Below are 25,434 nucleotides of genomic sequence, written 5' to 3' on the forward strand. Positions count from 1 at the left end.
CTGCCCCGTGGCTCGGAAGACCCTGGCAGGAAGTCGGAAGACACACACACCTTGGAGCCTTGCACCTGCCCACCACTGGGCACTGCCACATGAAAGCTGGGAGGGGACCGAGCCAGTGAAGGGGAAGTGAACTCCCAGGGGGCAGACAGCATCAAGTGCCTGGGATGACCCAGGGAAGAGGCGCGGCGCCATAGGTGGACAGCCCGGGTGCCTGGCATGGCAACCAGGAGCCCTCCCCCAGCTGGGATCGGAGAGGATTCCCCAGGCAGAGGCTGGCACTTAAAGAGATTCCTGCTGGCTCAGACAGAGTCAGGGAGAGGCCTGGAGCTGTGCAGGCGAGGAGAGAGGCCGGTGCCCTGCAGGGAGAGAGGCTGGTGCCCACATTGCAGAAAGAGAGACGCGAGCCTGCTCTCCACACTGAGGTGGAGGACTGTTCCCTGCAGGGAGAGAGACTGGTGCCCTGCAGGGAGAGAGGTGCTGTCCACAATGCAGTGAGAGGACTGCGCCCCTCCAGGAGAGAGCCTGGTGCTGCCCACATCGAAGGACAGGACGGTGCCCAGACAGCAGGGTGAGCGGACGGTGCCCACAGTGCAGGAGGAGGGCACGGCAACCACTCTACAGGCAGACGACAGTGCGTCCTCAGCAGAGAGGCCTGGTGCTCGTCGGGGAGAGAGGCCTGGTGCCCACTCTGCAGGTGAAGAGGACGGCGCCCACTCTGCAGAGAGACACTGCTGGTGTTCATATTTCAGGAGGAGAGGCGGGTTCCCATTCGGTGGAGAAAGTTTGATGCCCTGCAAGGAAGCTGGCACCCACACTGCATGCCCAGTGCCCACGACCCATCCGTGCCCACACGGCAGGAGGTGTGCAGGGAGATACACCCATGCCCACACCGCAGGACGAGTGCAAGGAGTACCACCTGTGCCCACACCGCAGGAGGAGTGCAGGGAGTACCACCCGTGCCCACACTGCAGGGGGAGTGCATTGAGACCCACACCGCAGGGGGAGTGGACGGGGCACTGGTGTCCAGTCTGCTGGGAGACCCATCCGTGACAACACCGCAGGAGGAGTGCAGTGAGACCCACCTGTGCCCAGGCTGCAGGTGGAGTGCAGTGAGACCCACCCGTGCCCAGGCTGCAGGTGGAGTGCAGTGAGACCCACCCGTGCCCAGGCTGCAGGTGGAGTGCAGTGAGACCCACCCGTGCCCACACCGCAGGAGGATGGCAGGGAGATCCACCCATGACAACACCGCAATAAGATTGTAAGGAAACCCACTTGTGCCCACACCGCAGGAGGAGTGCACGGGGCACTGGTCTCCAAACTGCAGAGGTACCCACGTGCCCACTCTGCTTATAGCTGAGCCGGGATACCGACAGTTCAAACGCTGCAAGCTGCCCAGCGTACAGCAGAGCAGGGATACCCAACGTGCCCACACTGCAAGGATATTCAACCGTGCCCGCCTCAGAGGCAGAGCCACCGGTGCCAACAATGGTAAAGCCACAGATGCCCGCACTGGAGTAAAGTGAAAGGATGGCCGGGGCAGAGTTTCCTTTTTATGGGCGCCCTGGCTTCCACTGGCCCGGAGGGATGGAGGGCTGCGATGCCTGCACCTGAGAGGGCTGCACCCTCTCAGCTCGAGGGGACTGTGCCCACTGGTACCAAGGGACGGGGAAGAGACCTGAGGGTTTAGCAGGGAGAGGGCAAGCATCTCTCCTCTCCTGCCCCATGCTGTGATACTCGACCTCTCCATCGACTGAGATACCCGACAAGTGCCCTCTCCCCCACCTGTCCTCCCACTTAGATACCCGACAAGTACCCTCTCCCCCACCTGTCTTCCCGCTTAGATACCCGACAAGTACCCTCTCCCCCACCTGTCCTCCCGCTTAGATACCTGACAAGTACCCTCTACCCCACCTGTTCTCCCGCTTAGATACCCGACAAGTACCCTCTCCCCACCTGTCCTTCCACTTAGATACCTGACAAGTACCCTCTACCCCACCTGTTCTCCCGCTTAGATACCCGACAAGTACCCTCTCCCCCACCTGTCCTCCCACTTAGATACCCAACAAGTACCCTCTACCCCACCTGTCCTCCCGCTTAGATACCTGACAAGTACCCTCTCCCCCACCTGTCCTCCCGCTTAGATACCCGACAAGTACCCTCTCCCCCACCTGTCCTCCCGCTTAGATACCCGACAAGTACCCTCTACCCCACCTGTCCTCCCGCTTAGATACCCGACAAGTACCCTCTCCCCCACCTGTCCTCCCGCTTAGATTCCTGACAAGTACCCTCCCCCGCCTGTCCTCCCGCTTAGATACCCGACAAGTACCCTCTACCCCACCTGTCCTCCCACTTAGATACCCGACAAGTACCCTCTCCCCCACCTGTCCTCCCGCTTAGATACCCGACAAGTACCCTCTCCCCCACCTGTCCTCCCACTTAGATACCTGACAAGTACCCTCTACCCCACCTGTCCTCCCTCTTAGATACCTGACAAGTACCCTCTACCCCACCTGTCCTCCCGCTTAGATACCCGACAAGTACCCTCTACCCCACCTGTCCTACCGCTTAGATACCCGACAAGTACCCTCCCCCGCCTGTCCTCCCGCTTAAATACCTGGCAAGTACCCTCTCCCCCAGCTGTCCTCCCGCTTAGATACCTGACAAGTACCCTCTACCCCACCTGTCCTCCCACTTAGATACCCGGCAAGTACCCTTTACCCCACCTTTCCTCCTGCTTAGATACCCGACAAGTACCCTCTACCCCACCTGTCCTCCCGCTTAGATACCCGACAAGTACCCTCTCCCCCAACTGTCCTCCCGCTTAGATACCTGACAAGTACCCTCCCCCGCCTGTCCTCCCGCTTAAGTACCTGGCAAGTACCCTCTCCCCCAACTGTCCTCCCGCTTAGATACCTGACAAGTACCCTCGCTTCCACCTGTTCTACCACTTAGATACCTGACAAGTACCCTCCCTCTTCACTTGTGCTCCCGCTTAGATACCTGGCAAGTACCCTCAACCCCACCTGTCCTCCTGCTTGGATACCTGACAAGTACCTTCTCTGCACCTGTCCTCCCGCTTAGATACCTGAGAAGTACCCTCTCCCCCACCTGTCCTTCCGCTTAGATACCTGACAAGTACCCTCTACCCCACCTGTTCTCCCGCTTAGATATCTGACAAGTACCCTCTACCCCACCTGTCCTCCCACTTAGATACCTGACAATTACCCTCGCTCCCAACTGTTCTACCACTTAGATACCTGACAAGTACTTTCTCCCCCACCTGTTCTACCACTTAGATACCTAACAAGTACCCTCTACCCCACCTGTCCTCCCACTTAGATACCCGACAAGTACCCTCTCACCCACCTGTCCTCCCGCTTAGATACTTGGCAAGTACCCTCTACCCCACCTGTCCTCCTGCTTGGATACCTGACAAATACTCTCTCCCCCACCTGTCCTCCCGCTTAGATACCTGACAAGTACTCTCCCCCCACCTGTCCTCCCGCTTAGATACCTGACAAGTACTCTCTCCCCAACCTGTTCTCCCGCTTAGATACCTGGCAAGTACTGTCTCCCCCACCTGTCTTACCGCTTAAATACCCAACCGGTACCCTCTACCCCATGTCTCCTGTCACTGAGATACTTGACAAGAACCTTCTACTCCACCTGTTCTCCCACTTAGATACCTGACAAGTACCCTCGCTCCCACCTGTTCTACCACTTAGATACCTGACAAGTACCCTCTCCCCCACCTGTCCTCCTGCTTAGATACCTGACAAGCACCCTCTACCCCACCTGTCTTCCTGCTTAGATACCTGACAAGTATCCTCTCCCCCACCTGTCCTCCCACTTAGATACCTGGCAAGTACCCTTTCCCCCACCTGTCCTACCGCTTAGATGCCCAACCGGTACCCTCTACCCCATGTCTCCTGTCACTGAGATACTTCACAAGTACCCTCTACTCCACCTGTTCTCCCTCTTAAATACCTGACAAATACCCTCTACCCCACCTATCCTCCCACTTAGATACCTGACAAGTAACCTCTACCCCCACCTGTCCTGTCACTTAGATACCTGACTGAAAAGTTCCCTCTACCCCACCTTTCCTCCCACGTAGATACCTGACAAGCACCTTCTCTCCCACCTGTCCTCCCGCTTAGATACATGACAAGTACCCTCTACCCCACCTGTCCTCCCGCTTAGATACCCGATCGGTACCCTCAACCCCATCACACCTGTCGCTGAGATACCTGACAAGTACCCTCTACCCCCACTGTCCTCCCGCTGAGATACCTGACAAGTACCCTCTCCTTTACCTGACTTCCCATTTAGATACCTAGCAATTACCCTCTACCCCACCTGTCTTCCTGCTTAGATACCCGACAAGTACCCTCTCTCCCACCTCTTCTCCCACTAAGACACCTGACAAGTACTCTCTATCCCACCTGTCCTCCTGCTTAGATTCCTGACAAGTACCCTCTACCCCACCTGTCCTGCCACTTAGACACCTGACAAGTACTCTCTCCCCCACATGTACTCTAGCTTAGATACCTGGCAAGTACCCTCTCCCCCACCTGTCCTCCCGCTTAGATACCTGACAAGTACTCTCTACCCCACCTGTCCTCCCGCTTAGATACCTGACAAGTACCATCTACCCCACCTGTCCTCCCGCTTAGATTCCTGACAAGTACCCTCTACCCCACCTGTCCTTCCGCTTAGATACCACCTGACAAGTACCCTCTACCCCACCTCTCCTCCCGCTTAGATACCGGACAACTACCTTCTACCCCACCTCTCCTCTTATTGAGATACCTGGCAAGTACCCTCTCCCGCACCTATCCTCCCACTTAGATACCTGACAAGTACTCTCTACCCCACCTGTCCTCCCGCTTAGATACCTGACAAGTACCATCTACCCCACCTGTTCTCCTGCTTAGATACCTGACAAGTACCCTCTACCCCACCTGTCCTTCCGCTTAGATACCACCTGACAAGTACCCTCTACCCCACCTCTCCTCCCGCTTAGATACCGGACAACTACCTTCTACCCCACCTCTCCTCTTATTGAGATACCTGACAAGTACCCTCTCTCCCACCTGTCCTACTGCTAAGATACCTAGCAAGTACTATTTCCCCCACCTGTCCTACCGCTGAGATACCTGGCAAGTACCCTCTCCCCCACCTGTCCTACCGCTGAGATACCTGGCATGTACCCTCTCCCCCACCTGTCCTACCACTGAGATACCTGGCAAGTACCCTCCCCCGCCTGTCCTCTCGCTGAGATACCTGGCAATTGCTGCGGTACCTCACAAGTGTTCTCTCTCCTCACGTCCCCCCCCCCCCCCTGTGCTACCGGCCAAGTACTCTCTCCCCTCAACTATCCACGCAGTGAGGTACCCGAGAAGTGCCCTCTCGCCTCCCCTGTCCTCCTGTTTAGATACCTGACAAGTACCCTCTCCCCTCACTTGTCATCTCACTGAGATACCTGACAAGTACCCTCTCCCCTCACTTGTCATCTCACTGAGATACCTGACAAGTACCTCTCTCCTTACCTGCCCTCCTGCTTAGATACCTGGCAAGTATCCTCCCCGTTAACTAACCCTCCGCACTGATACCTGCCAAGGGGCGCCTCTCCTTACATGACCTCTTGGTGTGGTACTTGACAAGTTACTGCCCTCTCCCCTCACTGCAACTCCCTCGCCGTCTGTCATGTACTCTCCCTCGCGGTGATACCTGTCGAACACTCCCACACCTCACCCTCCATCCCTCTGTGATATGTGGCTAGCACTCTCTCTCGCGTGAAACCTGCCGCTCTCTCCCCTCATATCTAAAACGGACTCTCTGCGCCCCGCCTTCCTGCTGCGACTGTATTTACCTTTATACCTCACCTTGCTGCTGAGATACTCACCGCGTTTCTCCTCCTCGTCTACTTTTGTTGCATGTGCCATTACCTGTCTGACCAAGGGGCAGGCTGTCTCTCAATTACCTGTCTGACCCAGGGGCAGGCTGTCTCTCAATTACCTGTCTGACCCAGGGGCAGGCTGTCTCTCTTTCACCAGTCTGACGCCAAGGGCAAGTTTTCTCTCAATCCACCTGTCTGACAGGTTCCTGTCCACACGAGGCAGGTTTCTGTCCTCAGTAGGAGGTCTCTTGTCCTATTCTAATGAGTCACAGAAGATTCTCATCAGAACTAGAGAATTTGCCCTGATTAAAACCCCAATAAGTCCCTACTCGCCCCCTCCCAGCCCACCTGCCTTCTTCTTCCGTGAGTTTGCACCTGAGAACCGTGGACGCTGCCAACAGATTCCGTTTGCCCTGTACTTTAGTCACACGCCTTTAGGGGTCTCCAACGTTACCTTTAATGTCTGCCCATGTTCTGTCCACTAAAGTTTGATCGTAGAAAGTGACAGCAGATTCATTCTGCCCACGCTTTGCCTGCTCTTTACTCTCACATCCTATGGGGTCTCCAACTTTACCTTTAAAGTCTGTCTATATTCTTCTCCACTAAAGTTTTATCTTCGAATCATAGACATTGGCAACAGAATCGCTTTACCCTACTGTGTCCGCTCTTTGCCCACACGCCTGGCATGGTCCGCAGCTTTACCTCGTCTGCGGCTTCATTTCTGCCTATTTTTGTGAAACATTACTGACGTTTCACGTAAGTAAAACAGACTTGGGCTTCCGGGCCCCCCAAACAGGTGCACTCTGCCCCCTTTCCTACCTGACATTTACTCCCAGTTTATACATGGTCTCCAGCCTTACACCAACCCTCTTTCTCCTCTGCCACCCTTCCTCGTGGCAGGCATGGCCGCCCAAGCCTCGCCGTGCCCTCTAGGCTGAGGTGATACCCCTCAGGTGCCCCCCCCCCCCCCGCGGAACTGGGACAGCTGACATCCTCCTTGAAGACTGGGCAGTAGTGGGCAGGCGCTCTCAGAACAAGCTGCCGGCTGGCACGGACTCCTCGCCGTGCCCTCAAGGCTAAGGTGAGGCCTGCAGCCCTCACCTGGTACCCCTGAACCCCTCCTCCCCCCTCCGGATCTGGGACAGCTGACATCCTCCTTGAAGAGCGGGCAGTAGTGGGCAAGCGCTCTCAGAACAGGCTGCTGGCTGGCACGCACTTCTCGCCATGCCCTCAAGGCCTGCAGCCTTCACCTGGTACCCCTGAGTTGCCCCCCAGAGCTGGGACAGCTGACATATAACTTGAAGACTGAGCATTGGGCAGGCGGTGCCCAGGTTCTCTCCGGACAGGCTGCCGGCTGGCACGGACTCCTCTCCGCTGGACCTAGAGCCGGGCACAGGATGCAGCTGCGGACGTCCCCCCTCCTCGGCATGTAAGCTTTTCCACTTCAGCCTTTTTCCCTCTGGTGTAAGTGTGAGTTGGAGTTTGTCTAATCGAGGTGACATGTGCGCCCCTCCCTCTTGGGCACGGCAGCGCTGCCAGTCTGGGGGCAGTCTGGGCGTTGGGGGTCTTGCTCTGCCCCGTCCTGTGGCACAGAGCAGTGGTCTGTAGTCCCCCCCGCCCCTCCCCGGTCAGCTTCCTCCTCTTGGGGATTTTGTGTGGGTAATGCACCTGCCTCAGGTGTTTGTCTGCAGCCTGGTGGCGCAGGGTCCGGCCCCTGATCCTAGCTGGCACCTAGGGGGCGCTGTGCCTGCCTGTGACCTGCAGACCTGAGGCTCTGATCCTAGCTGGCACCTAGGGGGCGCTGTGCCTGCCTGTGACCCGCAGGCTCGAGGCTCTGATTTTAGCTGGCACCTAGTGGGCGCTGTGCCTGCCTGTGAGATCTGCATGTGACGGTGACCTGCAGGCCCGGGGCTCTGATCCTAGCTGATACCTTGGGGGAGCTGTGCCTGCTTGTGAGACCCGCCTGTGACCTGCAGGCCCGGGGCTCTGATCCTAGCTGGCACTTAGGGGACGCTGTGCCTGCCTGTGAGACCCACCTGTGACCTGCAGGCCAGAGGCTCTGATCCTAGCTGACACCTTGGGGGCGTTGTGTCTGCCTGTGAGATCCGTCTGTGACCTGCAGGCCTGAGGTTCCGATCCTAGCTGGCACCTAGGGGGCGCTGTGTCTGCCTGTGAGACCCACCTGTGACTTGCAGGCCAGAGGCTCTGATCTTAGCTGGCACCTAGGGTGCGCTGTGTCTGCCTGTGAGATTTGCCTGTGACCTGCAGGCCCGAGGCTTCGATTCTAGCTGGCACCTAGGGGGCGTTTTGTCTGCCTGTGACCTGCAGGCCTGAGGCTCTGATCCTAGCTGGTACCTAGGGGGCGCTGTTATCGTTTGTGTGCAGTAAAACTGTGTGTATATATGTTTAAATGTAATGGGCATTTCAACTGAAAATGCGTTGTCTGTAATAGCAGTGCGCTACCATACCAAGCATAATCCACACTACGCCACTCCACTTTACAACACTCGACTCCACTCTATGCTCTCCCACTCTACGCCACCCCATTCCGTGCTACCACGCTCTGTTCCACTGTATAACATGCCATTCCCTTCTCTTCACGCTCCACTCTGACACGCCACTCCTCTCTAAAACACTCAACTCCTCTCTACGCCCCTCCACTCTACACCACTCAACTCTACAACCCTCGACTCCACTCTATGCCCTTCCACTCTACGCCAGGCCACTCTGCACCCCTCCACTCTAAAACACTCTACAACATGCCACTCAACTCCACTCCACACCACTTTACTCTACACCCCTCATCTCTTCACCCCTCCTCTCTACGCCCCTCCACTCTACACCACTCAACTCTACAACCCTCAACTCCACTCTATGCCCTTCCACTCTACGCCATGCCACTCTGCACCCCTCCACTCTAAAACACTCTACAACATGCCACTCAACTCCACTCCACACCACTTTACTCTACACCCCTCATCTCTTCACCCCTCCTCTCTGCGCCCCTCCACTCTACACCACTCGACTCTACAACCCTCAACTCCAGTCTATGCCCTTCCACTCTCTGCCACTCCACGCCACACCACACCACACCACACCACACCACCCACTCCATTCTACAGCACTCCACTCCATGAAATTCCACTCCACCCTAAGACACTCTGCTCCCCTCTCTAAGGGCCTGATTACGACTTTGGCGGTGTGGCGCCAGCTCCTCTCTGCTGCAGTGTCAAAGCCGCGGTTAGACCGCCTGCCAGATTAGGAGTCTTCTCCTGTCTGGCGGTGTTTGTTTTTGACGTTCCCACGACAGTGCCCTGAAAATAGGCAATGCAAAGTCCAAAAACAGTCCCTGCATGGCATGGACTGAAATGTCCATGCCGTTCAAGAGCTGTTGTGCAAGCACACAGGGGGGCACATGATGAGCCTTTGTGCATCCACAGGGCGTGAAGCACCAGGGGGGCCCCCTTTGTTTTCTCTCTGCCACAGTTTTCTTGGCGGTTCCACTGCCAAGAAAACCATGGTGGAGAGGAAACTTGTAATATGCTTGGCAGGACCGCAGTGGTCCCACCAAGCATAATACTACCTCCTGACTTCTGCAACACTGCCAGGGAACCGCTATTCTGCGGCAGGGCTGTGACCATCCCACTGCCTATATTGTAATAGAGCGGTCAGAAGACTGCCACCGCCGCGTCCCCGCGACTCTTATGATCCGTGGACTGCCAGACTCATAATCGGGGTCTAAGACTTTCTGAGCCCCTCCACTTTAAGACACTCTGCGCCCCTCCACTCTAAGACACTCGACTCCACGCCACTTTACTCTACACCTCTCCTCTCTACGCCCCTTCACTCTACACCAATCTACCCCACTCGACTCTACCCCAATCTACCCCACTCTACTCCAGTCTACCCCAATCAATCCCATTCTGTTCCAGTATAACCCACTCCACTCCAGCACTTTTTGGTTTTTTGCACACTTTATTAATCAGCGAGAACACATTTTTGACTTCCTCTTCTGCGCTCATGCAGTTTCAGCTCTTTTCAGTAAGGTTTTAGATTTTGCCAGCACTTGGACTTGCCAGAGATTTGCCATGCTGTTAGCAGCTTCATCAGAGGGTCACTTAATATCAGAAAAAGATTTTAGTTGGGGTGGGTTTTGGTCTTGGCGTTGGGATCTTCTATTGTCATTGATATTTCTAACCCATGTTCTATATGTTGAGATTTTAAATGTTTTTACTTGTTTACCTTATGAAATTTAACTGTGTTTGTAATATGCTTGTAATTTGTCCTTTCAGGGTTTTTCTATGTCAAATAACATTTTCTGACTGACTGTGGGTGTCGGTGGTGTCAGCACTGTCTGTTCTTGTGGGTGACGGTGGTGTGAGGATCGTCTGTTCTTATGGGTGTCAGTGGTGTGAGGACCGTCTGATTTTGTGGGTGTCAGGGTGTGAGCACCATGTGTTCTTGTGGGTGTTGGTGATGTCCTGACCGTATGTTCTTGTGGATGTCAGAGGTGTGAGCACCTAGTTTTCTTGCGGGTGTCATTTGTGTGCATGTCAGTGGTGTGAGTTCTGTGTGTTCTTGTGGGTGTTGTTGGTGTGGTCACCGTCTTTTCTTGTTGGTGTCAGTGGTGTGAGCACCATCTGTTCTTGTGGGCGTTGGTGGTGTGAGGACCGTCTGTTCTTGTGGGTGTTGGTGGTGTGAGAACCGTGTGTTTTTTTGGGTGTCGGTGGTGTGAGCACAGTCTGTATTTTGGGAGGCGGTGGTGTGAGCACTTGTGGTCTTGTGGGTGGCAGTGGTGTGAGCACTGTGTGTTCTTGTAGGTGATGGTGGTGTGAGCACCATGCATTCTTGTGGGTGTCCGTGGTGTGAGCACAATGTCATACATGCCAACATTTCAGAGGAGCAAAGTGGGAGATTTAAAAAAAAAAAAAAAGCGGGAGAATGGGACCTTCAATCGGGTTTCTGTCATGTATGGGCTTTGGAAGTGGCTGCTGCAGGATCGGACATTTGAAAGCAAATTCACGTGTTTTTTTTTATCACCTTTCAGAAGCATGGAGCGCAATGGCAGGCAGAGAAAGAGGGGGATGCAAGAGTTGGTCACTGGCCTGGCAGGTTGCGGTCAGTGCATACAACCCCCCTCCCTCCCCCGTCAGCCCGGGCTGAAACAGCTTCCGGGCACACACACAGCCGCCCCCCTCCCCCCAGTACTTCACAGGTGTTTAAAAGACCATTCGGATGTTAATGGGGCTTTGTTGGTTTTTCACCCCTTCTAGAGCCCCTGCACCGCCATTCTGACTATTGCTGGAAGAATTAGCACGTTACACATTACCAAGCCCTGTCAGCTGGAACCCCGAGGAATCGGGTTTTTGCTTGCAGGAATCGGGAGGCGGGAGACTAGCCTTCAAATCGGTAGTCTCACGCCGGAATCGGGAGTGTTGGCATGTATGCAATGTGTTCTTGTGGGTGTCAGTGGTGTGAGCACAGTGTGTTCCTGTGGGTGTCGGTGATGGGAGCACCGCGTGTTCTTGTGAGTTTTGGTTGTGTGAGCACCATTTGTTCTTGTTAGTGTCGGGGTGTGAGCACCGTGTGTTCTTGTGGGTGATGTTGATGCCTCGACCGTATGTTCTTGTGGGTGTCAGTGGTGTGAGCACTGTGTGTTCTTGTGGGTGATGGTGGTGTGAGCACCATGTGTTCCTGTGGGTGTCGGTGGTGTGAGTACCGTCTGTTCTTGTGGGTGTCATTGGTGTGAATACCGTCTGTTCTTGTGGGTGTCGGTCGTGTGAATACCGTCTGTTCTTGTGGGTGTCGGTCGTGTGAGGATCGTCTGTTCTTGTGGGTGTCAGTCATGTGAGGATCGTCTGTTCTTGTGGGTGTCAGTGCTGTGAGGACCGTCTGTTCTTGTGGGGGTCAGTGGTGTGAGCACCATGTGTTATTGTGGGTGTCAGTGGTATGTGCACCATGTGTTCGTGTGGTTTTCGGTAGTGAGCACCATGTATTCTTTTAGGTGTCGATGGTGTAAGGACCATCTGTTATTGTGGGTGTCAGTAGTGTGAGCACTGTTTGTTCTTGCGGGTGTCGGCGGTGTGAGGACCGTTTGTTTATTTGTGATACTCTGTGTATTTTACCTCACTCTTGAAACATCTTTAGCACCCTTGGCACCTGAACAGCGGTAGCGCTGCAACGAAACCCCCCAAAACTTCTTTGCCATTTTCGAGGGCGAGGCGCGTCCTGAGACACGCCCCCTCTGCTGGCCACGCCCCCCTACAGGCATATAAATAAAGCGCCGTCGCTTTACTTCACATGACATCGGTCTCCTGAGGCGGAAGCCGGGAGCGCCAAGACGTAATTTTTTTAAAAAACTTTATTTGTGATACTCTGTGTATTTTACCTCACTCTTGAAACATCTTTAGCACCCTTGGCACCTGAACAGCGGTAGCGCTGCAACGAAATCCCCCAAAACTTCTTTGCCATTTTCGAGGGCGAGGCGCGTCCTGAGACACGCCCCCTCTGCTGGCCACGCCCCCCTACAGGCATATAAATAAAGCGCCGTCGCTTTACTTCACATGACATCGGTCTCCTGAGGCGGAAGCCGGGAGCGCCAAGACGTAATTTTTTTAAAAAACTTTATTTGTGATACTCTGTGTATTTTACCTCACTCTTGAAACATCTTTAGCACCCTTGGCACCTGAACAGCGGTAGCGCTGCAACGAAATCCCCCAAAACTTCTTTGCCATTTTCGAGGGCGAGGCGCGTCCTGAGACACGCCCCCTCTGCTGGCCACGCCCCCCTACAGGCATATAAATAAAGCGCCGTCGCTTTACTTCACATGACATCGGTCTCCTGAGGCGGAAGCCGGGAGCGCCAAGACGTAATTTTTTTAAAAAACTTTATTTGTGATACTCTGTGTATTTTACCTCACTCTTGAAACATCTTTAGCACCCTTGGCACCTGAACAGCGGTAGCGCTGCAACGAAATCCCCCAAAACTTCTTTGCCATTTTCGAGGGCGAGGCGCGTCCTGAGACACGCCCCCTCTGCTGGCCACGCCCCCCTACAGGCATATAAATAAAGCGCCGTCGCTTTACTTCACATGACATCGGTCTCCTGAGGCGGAAGCCGGGAGCGCCAAGACGTAATTTTTTTAAAAAACTTTATTTGTGATACTCTGTGTATTTTACCTCACTCTTGAAACATCTTTAGCACCCTTGGCACCTGAACAGCGGTAGCGCTGCAACGAAATCCCCCAAAACTTCTTTGCCATTTTCGAGGGCGAGGCGCGTCCTGAGACACGCCCCCTCTGCTGGCCACGCCCCCCTACAGGCATATAAATAAAGCGCCGTCGCTTTACTTCACATGACATCGGTCTCCTGAGGCGGAAGCCGGGAGCGCCAAGACGTAATTTTTTTAAAAAACTTTATTTGTGATACTCTGTGTATTTTACCTCACTCTTGAAACATCTTTAGCACCCTTGGCACCTGAACAGCGGTAGCGCTGCAACGAAATCCCCCAAAACTTCTTTGCCATTTTCGAGGGCGAGGCGCGTCCTGAGACACGCCCCCTCTGCTGGCCACGCCCCCTCAACGCCTTGACTCCCCTGTACAAAGCATGTGCCTGGGTAGGACGCGCAGCGGACGAGCGCAGCGGGAGCGCCGTTTGCGCGCCGAAGGCGCGACTAAGGCAAGCCCGTCTGTGCCCGTCCGTGCCACGGCCGGGCCCAGGGCCGGACACGCTGCCCAACCGAAGGTACGTACTGATTTACCATCTACCTATACCCGAGCTGATTTGCTTGCTCTAAATCACAACAATAAGAACTGCCTCAACATTATTAAGGCTGAGACATGGTTAGGACCCGTATGCTGTCACTACTGCAGGACCCTTCTTACCCCGGTAAAACAGTTACCAAACAGGATTAACGCAACATCGCCTCGAGGAGCCTTGATCAATGCAAGGTCCATGTGCAAGAATAGCGAGCACATTCATGATCTCATTACGGAGAATGACTTGGACATGCTCTTCATAACTGAAACATGGCTTAAACCATGGTGCAACCCGATCATTGCCCAAACTGTCCCCCAAGGATACCTCATTCAGAGGATCGACAGACAAGAAATTAGAGGTGGTGGATTGGCCATCATCCATCGAGACTCACTGAAATGTACCATCACCGAACTCCCGGACGTAAAAGGGGCAGAAAGCATGGCTTTCTGCATCCAATTAACCGAGGAAACTACCTTTGCGGGAGCCCTCATTTACCGCCCCCCAGGACCCCAAAACGGTTTCTTCGAAAGCTTCGAAGAGGCTCTCAGCACGCTCACTCTAAAATATGCAAACTTCACCGTCTTGGGTGACCTAAATTTCCACCTAGATAACCCAACGACCCCAACACCATGTGGCTCAACGAGCTGACAAGCATTCTAGGAATGAAAATACTGACCAAACTGCCCACGCATAAAGCAGGCCACATATTGGACTGCATCTGCACCAATACCCAAACCTTAACCGTCGAAGACCCACTGATCCAAACATGGACCGACCACTGTCTAATCCCTTTTTCTCTAACCACCAATAACAAAAGGTCTAACTCCGTCAATCAAAAAATCGTAGTCCCTATGCAAAGAGACTGGAAAAAGCTTGCGAACTCACCAAATCTCCTGCTTACCGCAGAAAAATCTACACCTTCACTGTCTGGAGACACAGAATCCGATTATAAATTATTTTGCAACTGGATCTCGGAGTGCTGTGGTACGGCCAACTCAGAGAAAGTCAGGAAAAAGCAGAACAGAAAATCAGCACCCTGGTTCTCCCCCGAAATTAAAGCAAAACGTACAGAGATCAGATCTCTCGAAAAGAAATGGCGTTGTAACTATGATCCAAAGGAAGCTCTAACCTATAAAACCGCGAGGAAAATATACCACTCTATGATAAAAAACGCCAAAAAAGACCACTTTCTTCAAAGAATTAACCGGTCCAACAATAACCAGAAACAAATCTTTAAAATTGTTGACGAATTCATGAACCCCAGAATCCTCAGGCAAGAAATACCACCCTCTCTAGCTCTCTGTAACGATATAGCTGATTATTTCGAACAAAAAATACTTAAACTCACCGCAGACTTCCCTGACCTTTCTGAACATCCCCCCTACTATGAAACATTACGAACCAACAACAAACCCCAGCTGAAAAATTTCACTCCTATCAGTCTCGATGAAACCCGACAAGCTATCCTCTCAAATAAATCTGGTTCCCCGTTCGATCCATGCCCCCCAATGCTGCTCCACTCTCTGGTGGACACGGTAAATCCTACCATAAACTCCATTATAAATTCCTCCCTATCTACTGCAGCCATTCCGGCTGAATGGAAGCTCGCGGCAGTCAAGCCTCTGCAGAAGAAACCCCTACCTGACCCCACCACGCTCTCCAACCTTCGCCCCATATCACTGCTCCCGCTACTGTTTAAATTGACCGAAGCGGCAGTCAATAAACAGTTGACAAAACATCTAGAGGAAAACCACCTACTCCACCCCAACCAGGCTGGTTTTAGGGCAAAACACTCCACAGAGTCAGCCCTCCTACATACTGTAGAAACCCTCAAGATGGCACTGGACCACGGGAAAAAGGCCGTCCTGATCCTACTTGACATGTCGGCGGCCTTCGACACGGTCTCACACGCCGTGTTGATAGGCCGCCTGACAGAGTCAGGATTAGCAGGAACCACCCTCGAATGGCTGAAAAACTTTTTAAGCCATAGGAGACAAGTAACCGTGCTAGGAAACTACTGCTCGGATGAAAAAACGATAAAAACAGGGGTACCGCAAGGCTCAAGCTTGCGCCCGGTGTTGTTCAACCTCTATATGACCCCCCTGATATAACTCATCACATCCTTTAACATCAGCACGATATCTTACGCTGACGACACCCAGCTTATCCTAGTACTGGATAACAACTCCTCTATAGCAGAGGAAAACTTACGAAACTGCCTGACGGCAACCTTTGACTGGATGCGAACAAACCACCTCAAATGTAACTCAGGTAAAACTGAAATCCTCCCGTTCGGCCAAAACAACCTTTTTTCCCCCTCAAACTGGTGGCCTCAAGACGCCGAAGTTCCCCCCAACACCATCACGTCGGCGCGTAATCTAGGCATAAGGTTCGATGAAGCACTATCTTTTAAGCAACAAGCAGGTACTGTGGCAGGGTCCTGTTTTAATATCATTAAAAGTCTTAGAAGATTTTTTGATTTCCTTCCCCTAACAGCTAGAAAGACTGTGGCAGTAGCCCTTATCACATCTCGCTTAGACTACTGCAACAGCATCTATGCAGGCGCAAACAGAGCTATTCTGCACAAATTACAGATAGTTCAAAACGCCGCTGCTCGCCTGGTGCTACGACTACCCAGGAAATCATCTGCTTCAAAAGCACTCAAAACCCTGCACTGGTTGCCCATCCACAAAAGAGTGCTATTTAAAATCCTGCTCATTACGTTCAGAGCCTACCACCAATCAGGACCGATATACCTGTCCCAAAGGTTTGGAAGATACACTCCCTCACGATCACTCAGATCATCCAACCTCAACCTACTTGCAGTCCCCAAATTCAGACTAACCACAAAAGGTGGAAAATCCATCGGAGTACTGGGAGCTAAGGCTTGGAATAAGCTCCCATCACAAATGCGCCTGATTCAGTCCGAAAAACTGTTTCGTAAAATGCTCAAAACCTGGATTTTCAACACCGAAGATTCAATCTGCTTAGCGCTAGTATAAATCCACTCTCTTACTCACTGACCAGGATCTATGAGTAGGATCTACCTTAGCAGCTGCCCTATTCTTTCTCTGTCGAGACAGTGATGTCTAGCGCCAAGATGCTCCTTGGAGTGTAAGCGCGCTCTACAAAAGCCCATTCACATTCACATTGTTCATGTGGGTGTCGGAGGTGTGAGGACCATCAGTTCCTGTGGGTGTTGTTGGTGTGAGCTCCTGTCTGTTCTTGTGGGTGTCGCTAGTGTGGGCACTGTGTGTTCTTCTGAGTGTTAGTGGTGTGAGCACCTTCTGTTCTTGTGGGTGTCGTTGGTGTGAGGACCATCTGTTCTTGTTGGTGTCAGTGGTGTGAGCACCGTCTGTGCTTATGGGTCTTCTGGTGTGAGCACTATCTGTTCTTGTGGGTGTTAGTGGTGTGCACACTGTGTGTTCTTGTTGGTGTCGGTGGTGAGAGCACACTGTGTTCTTGTGAGTGTCTGTGGTGTGAGCACTGTCTGCTGTTGTGGGGTGTCGGTGGTGTGGGAACCGTCAGTTGTTATGGGTGTCGGTGGTTTGAGCTCTGTGCGTTGCTGTGGGGGTCGGATGTGTGAGCATTGTGTGTTCTTGTGAGTGTTGTGTGAAGAAAGTGTGTTCTTGTGGGTGTCGGTGGTGTGAGAACCGTTTGTTCATGTGGGTGTCGGAGGTGTGAGGACCATCAGTTCCTGTGAGTGTTGTTGGTGTGAGCTCCTGTCTGTTCTTGTGGGTGTCGCTAGTGTGGGCACTGTGTGTTCTTCTGAATGTTAGTGGTGTGAGCACCTTCTGTTCTTGTGGGTGTCATTGGGGTGAGGACCATCTGTTCTTGTTGGTGTCAGTGGTGTGAGCACCGTCTGTTCTTATGGGTCTTCTGGTGTGAGCACTATCTGTTCTTGTGGGTGTTAGTGGTGTGCACACTGTGTGTTCTTGTGTGTGTGGGTGATGTGAGGACCATGTGTTCTTGTGGGTGTCCATGGTGTGAGCACTGTCTGTTCTTCTGGGTGTCAGTGGTGTGGGCACCGTCTGTTCATGTGGGTGTCTGTGGTGTGAGCACTTTGTGTTCTTGTTGGTGTCGGTGGTGAGAGCACACTGTGTTCTTGTGAGTGTCTGTGGTGTGAGCACTGTCTGTTGCTGTGGGGTGTCGGTGGTGTGGGAACCGTCAGTTGTTGTGGGTGTCGGTGGTTTGAGCTCTGTGCGTTGCTGTGGGGGTCGGATGTGTGAGCATTGTGTGTTCTTGTGAGTGTTGTGTGAAGAAAGTGTGTTCTTGTGGGTGTCGGTGGTGTGAGCACCTTCTGTTCTTGTGGGTGTCGGTGGTGCGAGGACTGTCTGTTCTTGTGGATGTTGGTGGTGGGAGCACCGTGTGTTCTTGTGGGTGTTGTTTGTGTGGTCACTGTCTGTTCTTGTGTGTTGGACCCGGCCTCGTGGCGTGGTCCTTAAACCCCTGGATTGTGCCCGTTCCCCGCCCCGGCCGTCACGGGCCACCCGTCTGAACTGCACCAAGGCCCTTCACCCGGAGCTGCACGTGGTCGCATGCTCCTCATGGCTCCGCCATCTTGTTGGCATCTACGTCACCCCGTACACCAGCCGGCGTGAACCCCGCTCAACCCGGCCTCGACCCCAGCGAAGCCCCGACATCGAGGCACCACGAACTGGCCAGGGGGTGCCGCAGGAACCATTCATCGCCCCCGGCGGAGGACAGTATCGATGGGACCCCCAACTGTCCTCCCCTCTCGAGGTGTGATCGCCCTGCAACTCCCTTGGGCCTGGCGCCTCTCCTGCTGGGCGTCTGGCCACCTCCACCCGGCCACTCCGCCCCCTCGGGCGCAAGGGTCCGGACATCAAAGGGCTCCAGACCTATATCTGGGGCGACCCCACCACAGCTCGGCAGTTGTATCCCGGAGTCCAGAGCCCTGCTGATCGAATCGCGGCTGACCCTACGGAGAAGAACTCTTGTCGGAACCATCACGAGCCCTGCTGACTGCGTCGCGGCTCCCTCTTGTGAACCTTTCCTGAACCACCTGGAACATCGGAGCCCTGCTGACGCCGTCGCGGCCCAACCTCGCTGAAACCTCCCTCGGAGCCCTGCTGACGACGTCGCGGCTCGAGCTGAGCAGAAACCATCTTGAGAGCCCTGCTGATTGAATCGCGGCTCTCCACGAACTGTACGCCGGAGCCCTGCTGACGCCGTCGCGGCTCGACCCCTCCGAGATCGGAGGTCCTCCAGCTTGAGGATAAGAACTGGGCCCCAGGTACCCTCGTACCACATTCCTACCAAAGACTGTCCCGCTACCCCTACCCTTCCAAAGAGACATTGAGACTTTTGGTGGATCCCTCGATCCCTTCGTGTAAATATTGAACTCGTAACCTTTTATTGATGATAAAGAATTGCTTGTCTTGAGACAACCCCCTTGAGTCCGGTGTGGTGGTGTTACTGTGCTAGTACGTGATAGGAGAAGGATCTCTCAGGAGACTTCTCGGCAGCGCTCGGCTACTTCGTGCAGTGCGAGGGCCCCCCCCTTGGTGGTCTCACCGACTCCTCGGGGTTCGCCTTCCAACATTTTGGTGGCCAGCGACGGGATCCGAGCCGAACGCAGTACGTACCAGCCAGTACCCACTAGCTACCCATCCAAACGAATAGCATCATGAGCAGCCAGGAAAACAACGCGACAATGGAGTTCCAGCCCGAACGGCTGGAAGAATATACGCACAAGGAATTAAAACAGTTCTGCAGAGACAAAGGCATTGCAACCACCAGCCTCGGTACCAAGGAAGAGATGCAGAAAGCTCTGAGGACATGGCTGGAGGCCAGGGCAGGCCCCTCCCAGGAAGAAGGGCCCTTGCCCCTGACGGAGACCACAGCAACCGCACTGACCCCGGCAACCGAAGGACGAAAGAGCCTAGAAACCGGCCTCTCCGAAGAAGAAATACGAGAGCGGGAAAAGGTCCGGAGCCACGAGCTAGAGCTCGCCCGACTGCGACTGGACGGCGAACTCCAGCTGGCAGAAAAGAAACTGGCCCTCGAGCAGCTACGCCTTCAAGAAGAGATAGAAGAGAAGAGACGACACCGGGAGTTGGAGGAAAAGAAGCTCACCCTGGAGCACGAGCGCAGCCTCAAGGAGCTCGAGATCAAGGCCAAGAACGGAGGGACCAACACCCCCAGTACGAGAGACACTCTACCGCCTGCAGAGGCCAAAGTACATATCCCGAAGGAGGTCGTCAAGGAGTATTACAAAAATGACGATATCCAACAATGGTTCAAGGCCTATGAGGTGGCCATGACCTCCCATCGAGTGCCCCGAAAAGACTGGGGCGCAGGCCTGTGGGGGCGATTCCTGAGTGAAGGGCGGGACACGCTGCTCCAGCTACCGGAGGAGGTGATGACCTCCTACGATCACATGAAGGAGGCCCTGCTCACCCGCTACGGGCTAACAGCGGAGATGTACCGCCAGCGGTTCCGAGACTGCAAGAAAATCCCGGGTACCACATGGGTGGAATATGTGGACTTTTTTAGTCGGGCCCTAGAAGGGTGGATCAAAGGCAGCAAAGTAACCACCTACGGGCAGCTGGTCGACCTCATCGTGTGGGAACATCTTTCCAACAATTGCTTCGTGGAGCTGAGACAGCACCTCCTCGACAGCAAAATGACCGACCCGCGGAAACTGGCCGTCGAGGCCGATCGATGGGTCAACTCCCGGGTCCCCCGGAGCTCAATGAGGGAGTACCAGAGGAACCCCAGCGGACCCCCACGCCAGCGCGGTGGGGGGGGAGGGCCGAACAGGAACCGAGACCCTCCCGCTGGGGCCCCCAGGAGCCCCCCTCGAGGGCCACCGCAGCCACATCTCTCCCCGAGCCTAGCACGAAGGGTGGGCCCGGCCCGACCCGGACCACGGCCACCAGTGACCTGCTATGGCTGCCAACAAACCGGACACTTTGCCAGCGACCCGGCCTGCCCTCTGAACCGAAGAAACGGGGCCGGCGGGCCCCCGCCCCGGCAGCTGACAGCCGCCGCCTTGGGGGGAGGAGAAGAGGAAGAAGAGGCCCTCGACCGAGAAAACACTGAGTGGGAGCCGGCAGCCATGTCCCTGGTCTGCCTGGGTAGCCGGGAGATGGTACCCTGCACCCCCATCCCAACCAACACCCAGAAGTACCGGCAGCAGGTCACGGTCAACGGACAACGGGCCGAAGCCCTTCGCGACACCGGCGCCAGTATCACCGCTGTCCGCTGCCACCTGGTGACCCCTGAACAGATTCTCCCGAATGTGCTGTGCCCTGTCCGGACGGCCGACAACAGTGAAAGCCTATGCCAGATGGCCCTGGTCCCCTTCGAGTGGGGAGGGGTGACGGGCCTGCTGAAGGTGACAGTGCGCGACGACGCCCCGGTCGACTGCCTCCTGGGGAACGACTTGGAGAGTTCCCCCTGGGCTCAAGTAGAACGACGAGAGCACCTCCGAATGTTGGGACTGGCTGATTGGGCCTGCGCCATCACCCGGTCCATGACCGCCCAGGCCCCCCGCTCATCCTCGACCTCCGGGACCGGCCGACCCGAGGGGCTCACACCCCCTCCCGCCAGCAGCGAGGAGGAGGCGGACACCGACCCTGGGTCCAGCGAATCCTCCCCCGAAGAGATGACTTCTCCGAGCGCCCTACCAGAGCTGACGCAATGGCAACCCGAAGGGGGCCCCACCCGAGAGCAGTTCCAGCAAGAGCAACAGTCCTGTCCCTCTCTCGAAGGGGTCCGGCAGCAGGCGACCGCGCAAGCCAACGGTGACCAGACCGGCACCCACTGGATCTACTGGGCCGAGGGCCTGTTGTACAGTGAACAGAAAGTAGCAGAACTCGGGGCCAGCCGCGTGTTGGTGGTCCCCCTCCGCTTCCGGGAGTTTCTTCTCAACCTGGCCCATGATGTGCCCCTCGCCGGACACTTGGGGCAAGACAAAACGTACAGTCGTCTGGTGACCCACTTCTACTGGCCCCGGATGCGGAGAGATGTGGACAACCACTGCCGGTCCTGCCAGACCTGCCAAGCCAGCGGAAAGACGGGGGGTCGGGTCAAGGCCCCCCTCCAGCCCTTTCCCGCCGTCAGCACCCCGTTTGAACGGGTCGGAATCGACATTGTGGGACCCCTGGACCCTCAAACCGCCCTGGGCCACCGCTTCATCCTGGTCCTCGTGGACCACGCCACCAGGTACCCGGAGGCGGTCCCGCTCAGAACCATAACGGCCCCTGTGGTAGGCCGGGCCTTGATGGGGATCTTCTCCCGAGTGGGATTCCCCAGCGAAGTGGTGAGCGACCGCGGTACGAACTTTATCTCCAGGTACATGCGGTCCCTGTGGCAACAGTGCGGGGTCACATACAAGTTCACGACCCCATATCACCCTCAGGGGAACGGACTGGTTGAGCGATTCAACCGAACATTGAAAGGGATGATCCAGGGCCTAGAAGAACCACTCCGGCGGAAATGGGATGTCCTGCTGCCCTGCCTCCTGTTCGCCTATCGGGAGGTCCCGCAGAAATCCCTGGGGTTCAGCCCGTTTGAACTATTGTATGGACACCCGGTCCGCGGACCGCTCAGTCTGGTCAAGGAGGGCTGGGAGATGAAGCCCCGAGGCGGCCCTCCTGACGTCTACCGATACCTCCTGACCCTCCGAAACCAGACCCGCAAGTTCCGAGCCCTTGCCGAAGCCAACCTCGAGGCCAGCCAGGAGGACATGAAGCGGTGGTACGATCGCAACACTTCTACCGTAGAATTCGAGCCAGGTCAGAAAGTATGGGTCATGGCCCCGGTCAAACCCGGCGCCCTCCAGGACAAGTGGACCGGGCCCTTCAAGGTGGTGGAGAAGAAAAGTCCCGTCACCTACTTGGTCGATCTGGAGTCCCCCCGGAACCCCCTCCGGGTCCTACATGCTAACAGGCTAAAACCCCACTTCGCCCGGACCGAACTGAGCCTGCTGCTGGCGACCGACGAGGGGGGCGAGGACGACTCCGAGCCCCTGCCCGACCTCTTGCAAGCCAACATTCACGATGGATCGATCGAAGGGGTCCAACTCGCCTCGTCCCTGACCCCGGAACAGCGCAACGACTGCCAGCGATTACTGCGGGACTACGCAGCCCTCTTCTCTCTCACCCCGGGGGTGACCCACTGGTGCGTCCACGACGTCGACACCGGGGAGAACCCCCCCATACGACACAGAGCCTACCGGGTGCCTGACCGAGTGCGGGCCTGCATCCAGGCCGAAGTAGCGAAGATGCTGGCCCTGGGGGTCATCGAGCCTTCCGACAGCCCGTGGGCCAGCCCTGTCGTCCTGGTGCCCAAGGCCGCAGCTCCCGGCCACCCCCCGGAGTTGCGATTCTGCGTGGACTACCGAGCCCTGAATGTAGTAACCAAGACGGACGCACACCCGATACCCCGGGCCGACGAACTCATCGACCGCCTAGGGGCCGCTCGCTACCTGAGCACGCTGGACCTCACCGCCGGGTACTGGCAAATCCAGCTCACCCCCGGCGCCCAAGAAAGATCCGCCTTTTCGACTCCGGATGGGCATTACCACTTTCGGGTGATGCCCTTCGGAATGAAGAACGCCCCGGCCACCTTCCAGCGACTGGTGAACAAAGTTTTGGCCGGGCTTGAGGCCTTCAGCGCGGCCTACTTAGATGACATTGCCGTGTACAGCAACCACTGGGCCGAGCACCTCCTCCACCTAAAGGCCGTCCTGGCCGCCCTCCAGCGGGCCGGGCTCACAATCAAGGCCAGCAAATGCCAAATCGGCCACGGATCCGTGACCTACCTGGGCCATCAAGTGGGGAGCGGGCAGGTGGCCCCCCTCCAAGCAAAGATAGAGGCCATCCAGACCTGGGAACCCCCCACTACCCAGACCGCTGTCCGGGCCTTCCTGGGCCTCACCGGATACTACCGACGGTTTATCCGGGACTATGGGAGCATTGTCGGCCCCCTCACAGAGTTAACGTCCAAAAAGCAGCCCAAGAAGGTACACTGGACACCCCGCTGCCAAAAAGCCTTCGACACCCTCAAAACGGCCATGTGTACTGCTCCGGTGCTGCAGGCCCCGGACTACCAGAAGGAGTTCGTGGTACAGACGGACGCCTCCGAGTATGGGATCGGGGCCGTTCTCTCCCAAACTGACGAAAAGGGGCTCGACCGACCAGTGGCCTTCATCAGCCGGCGACTACTGCCCCGGGAGCAACGCTGGAGCACTATTGAGCGCGAGGCCTTCGCTGTGGTGTGGGCCCTCAAGAAGCTCCGGCCCTACCTCTTTGGCGCCCACTTCCGGGTCCAGACCGACCACCGGCCCTTGCAATGGTTAATGCGAATGCGGGGCGAGAACCCCAAACTGCTGCGATGGTCCATCTCGCTACAAGGGATGGACTTTGACGTCGAACACCGGCCCGGCAATGACCACGCCAACGCCGACGGCCTGTCCCGCTTCTTCCGCCTTGACGAGGAGAATCCCCAAGGAGATGGGTGACTCTCCATGCCTTCGGCTGGGGGGGACGCCTGTTGGACCCGGCCTCGTGGCGTGGTCCTTAAACCCCTGGATTGTGCCCGTTCCCCGCCCCGGCCGTCACGGGCCACCCGTCTGAACTGCACCAAGGCCCTTCACCCGGAGCTGCACGTGGTCGCATGCTCCTCATGGCTCCGCCATCTTGTTGGCATCTACGTCACCCCGTACACCAGCCGGCGTGAACCCCGCTCAACCCGGCCTCGACCCCAGCGAAGCCCCGACATCGAGGCACCACGAACTGGCCAGGGGGTGCCGCAGGAACCATTCATCGCCCCCGGCGGAGGACAGTATCGATGGGACCCCCAACTGTCCTCCCCTCTCGAGGTGTGATCGCCCTGCAACTCCCTTGGGCCTGGCGCCTCTCCTGCTGGGCGTCTGGCCACCTCCACCCGGCCACTCCGCCCCCTCGGGCGCAAGGGTCCGGACATCAAAGGGCTCCAGACCTATATCTGGGGCGACCCCACCACAGCTCGGCAGTTGTATCCCGGAGTCCAGAGCCCTGCTGATCGAATCGCGGCTGACCCTACGGAGAAGAACTCTTGTCGGAACCATCACGAGCCCTGCTGACTGCGTCGCGGCTCCCTCTTGTGAACCTTTCCTGAACCACCTGGAACATCGGAGCCCTGCTGACGCCGTCGCGGCCCAACCTCGCTGAAACCTCCCTCGGAGCCCTGCTGACGACGTCGCGGCTCGAGCTGAGCAGAAACCATCTTGAGAGCCCTGCTGATTGAATCGCGGCTCTCCACGAACTGTACGCCGGAGCCCTGCTGACGCCGTCGCGGCTCGACCCCTCCGAGATCGGAGGTCCTCCAGCTTGAGGATAAGAACTGGGCCCCAGGTACCCTCGTACCACATTCCTACCAAAGACTGTCCCGCTACCCCTACCCTTCCAAAGAGACATTGAGACTTTTGGTGGATCCCTCGATCCCTTCGTGTAAATATTGAACTCGTAACCTTTTATTGATGATAAAGAATTGCTTGTCTTGAGACAACCCCCTTGAGTCCGGTGTGGTGGTGTTACTGTGCTAGTACGTGATAGGAGAAGGATCTCTCAGGAGACTTCTCGGCAGCGCTCGGCTACTTCGTGCAGTGCGAGGGCCCCCCCCTTGGTGGTCTCACCGACTCCTCGGGGTTCGCCTTCCAACATTGTGGGTGTTGGTGGTTTGAGCACCGTCTGTTCTTGTGGGTGTCGGTGGTCTGAGCACCATCTGTTCTTATGTGTGTCGGTGGTGTGGGCACCACATGTT

The 25,434-nt window shown here is 55.9% G+C and overlaps 1 protein-coding gene across 2 annotated transcripts in view; it reads left to right on the forward strand.

Moving 5' to 3' along the window:
- The window catches only part of LOC146863474 (fibroblast growth factor 18-like), a 238,997-nt gene that overhangs the window by 27,331 nt on the left and 186,232 nt on the right, over window positions 1-25,434 (forward strand). The window contains exon 1 of one of the 2 annotated variants that reach the window (XM_085643378.1): window positions 5,467-7,331. The exons of the other annotated variant lie outside the window; for it this stretch is intronic. Within the exon in view, the coding sequence (XP_085499504.1) occupies window positions 7,300-7,331 (32 nt within the window). The 5' untranslated portion in view covers window positions 5,467-7,299. Of the gene's footprint in view, window positions 1-5,466; window positions 7,332-25,434 lie in introns of those variants that run through there. 2 annotated transcript variants of the gene reach the window in all.

The sequence above is a fragment of the Triturus cristatus genome, chromosome 2_2, assembly GCF_964204655.1.
Source record: "Triturus cristatus chromosome 2_2, aTriCri1.1, whole genome shotgun sequence".
NCBI classification, from domain to species: domain Eukaryota; kingdom Metazoa; phylum Chordata; class Amphibia; order Caudata; family Salamandridae; genus Triturus; species Triturus cristatus.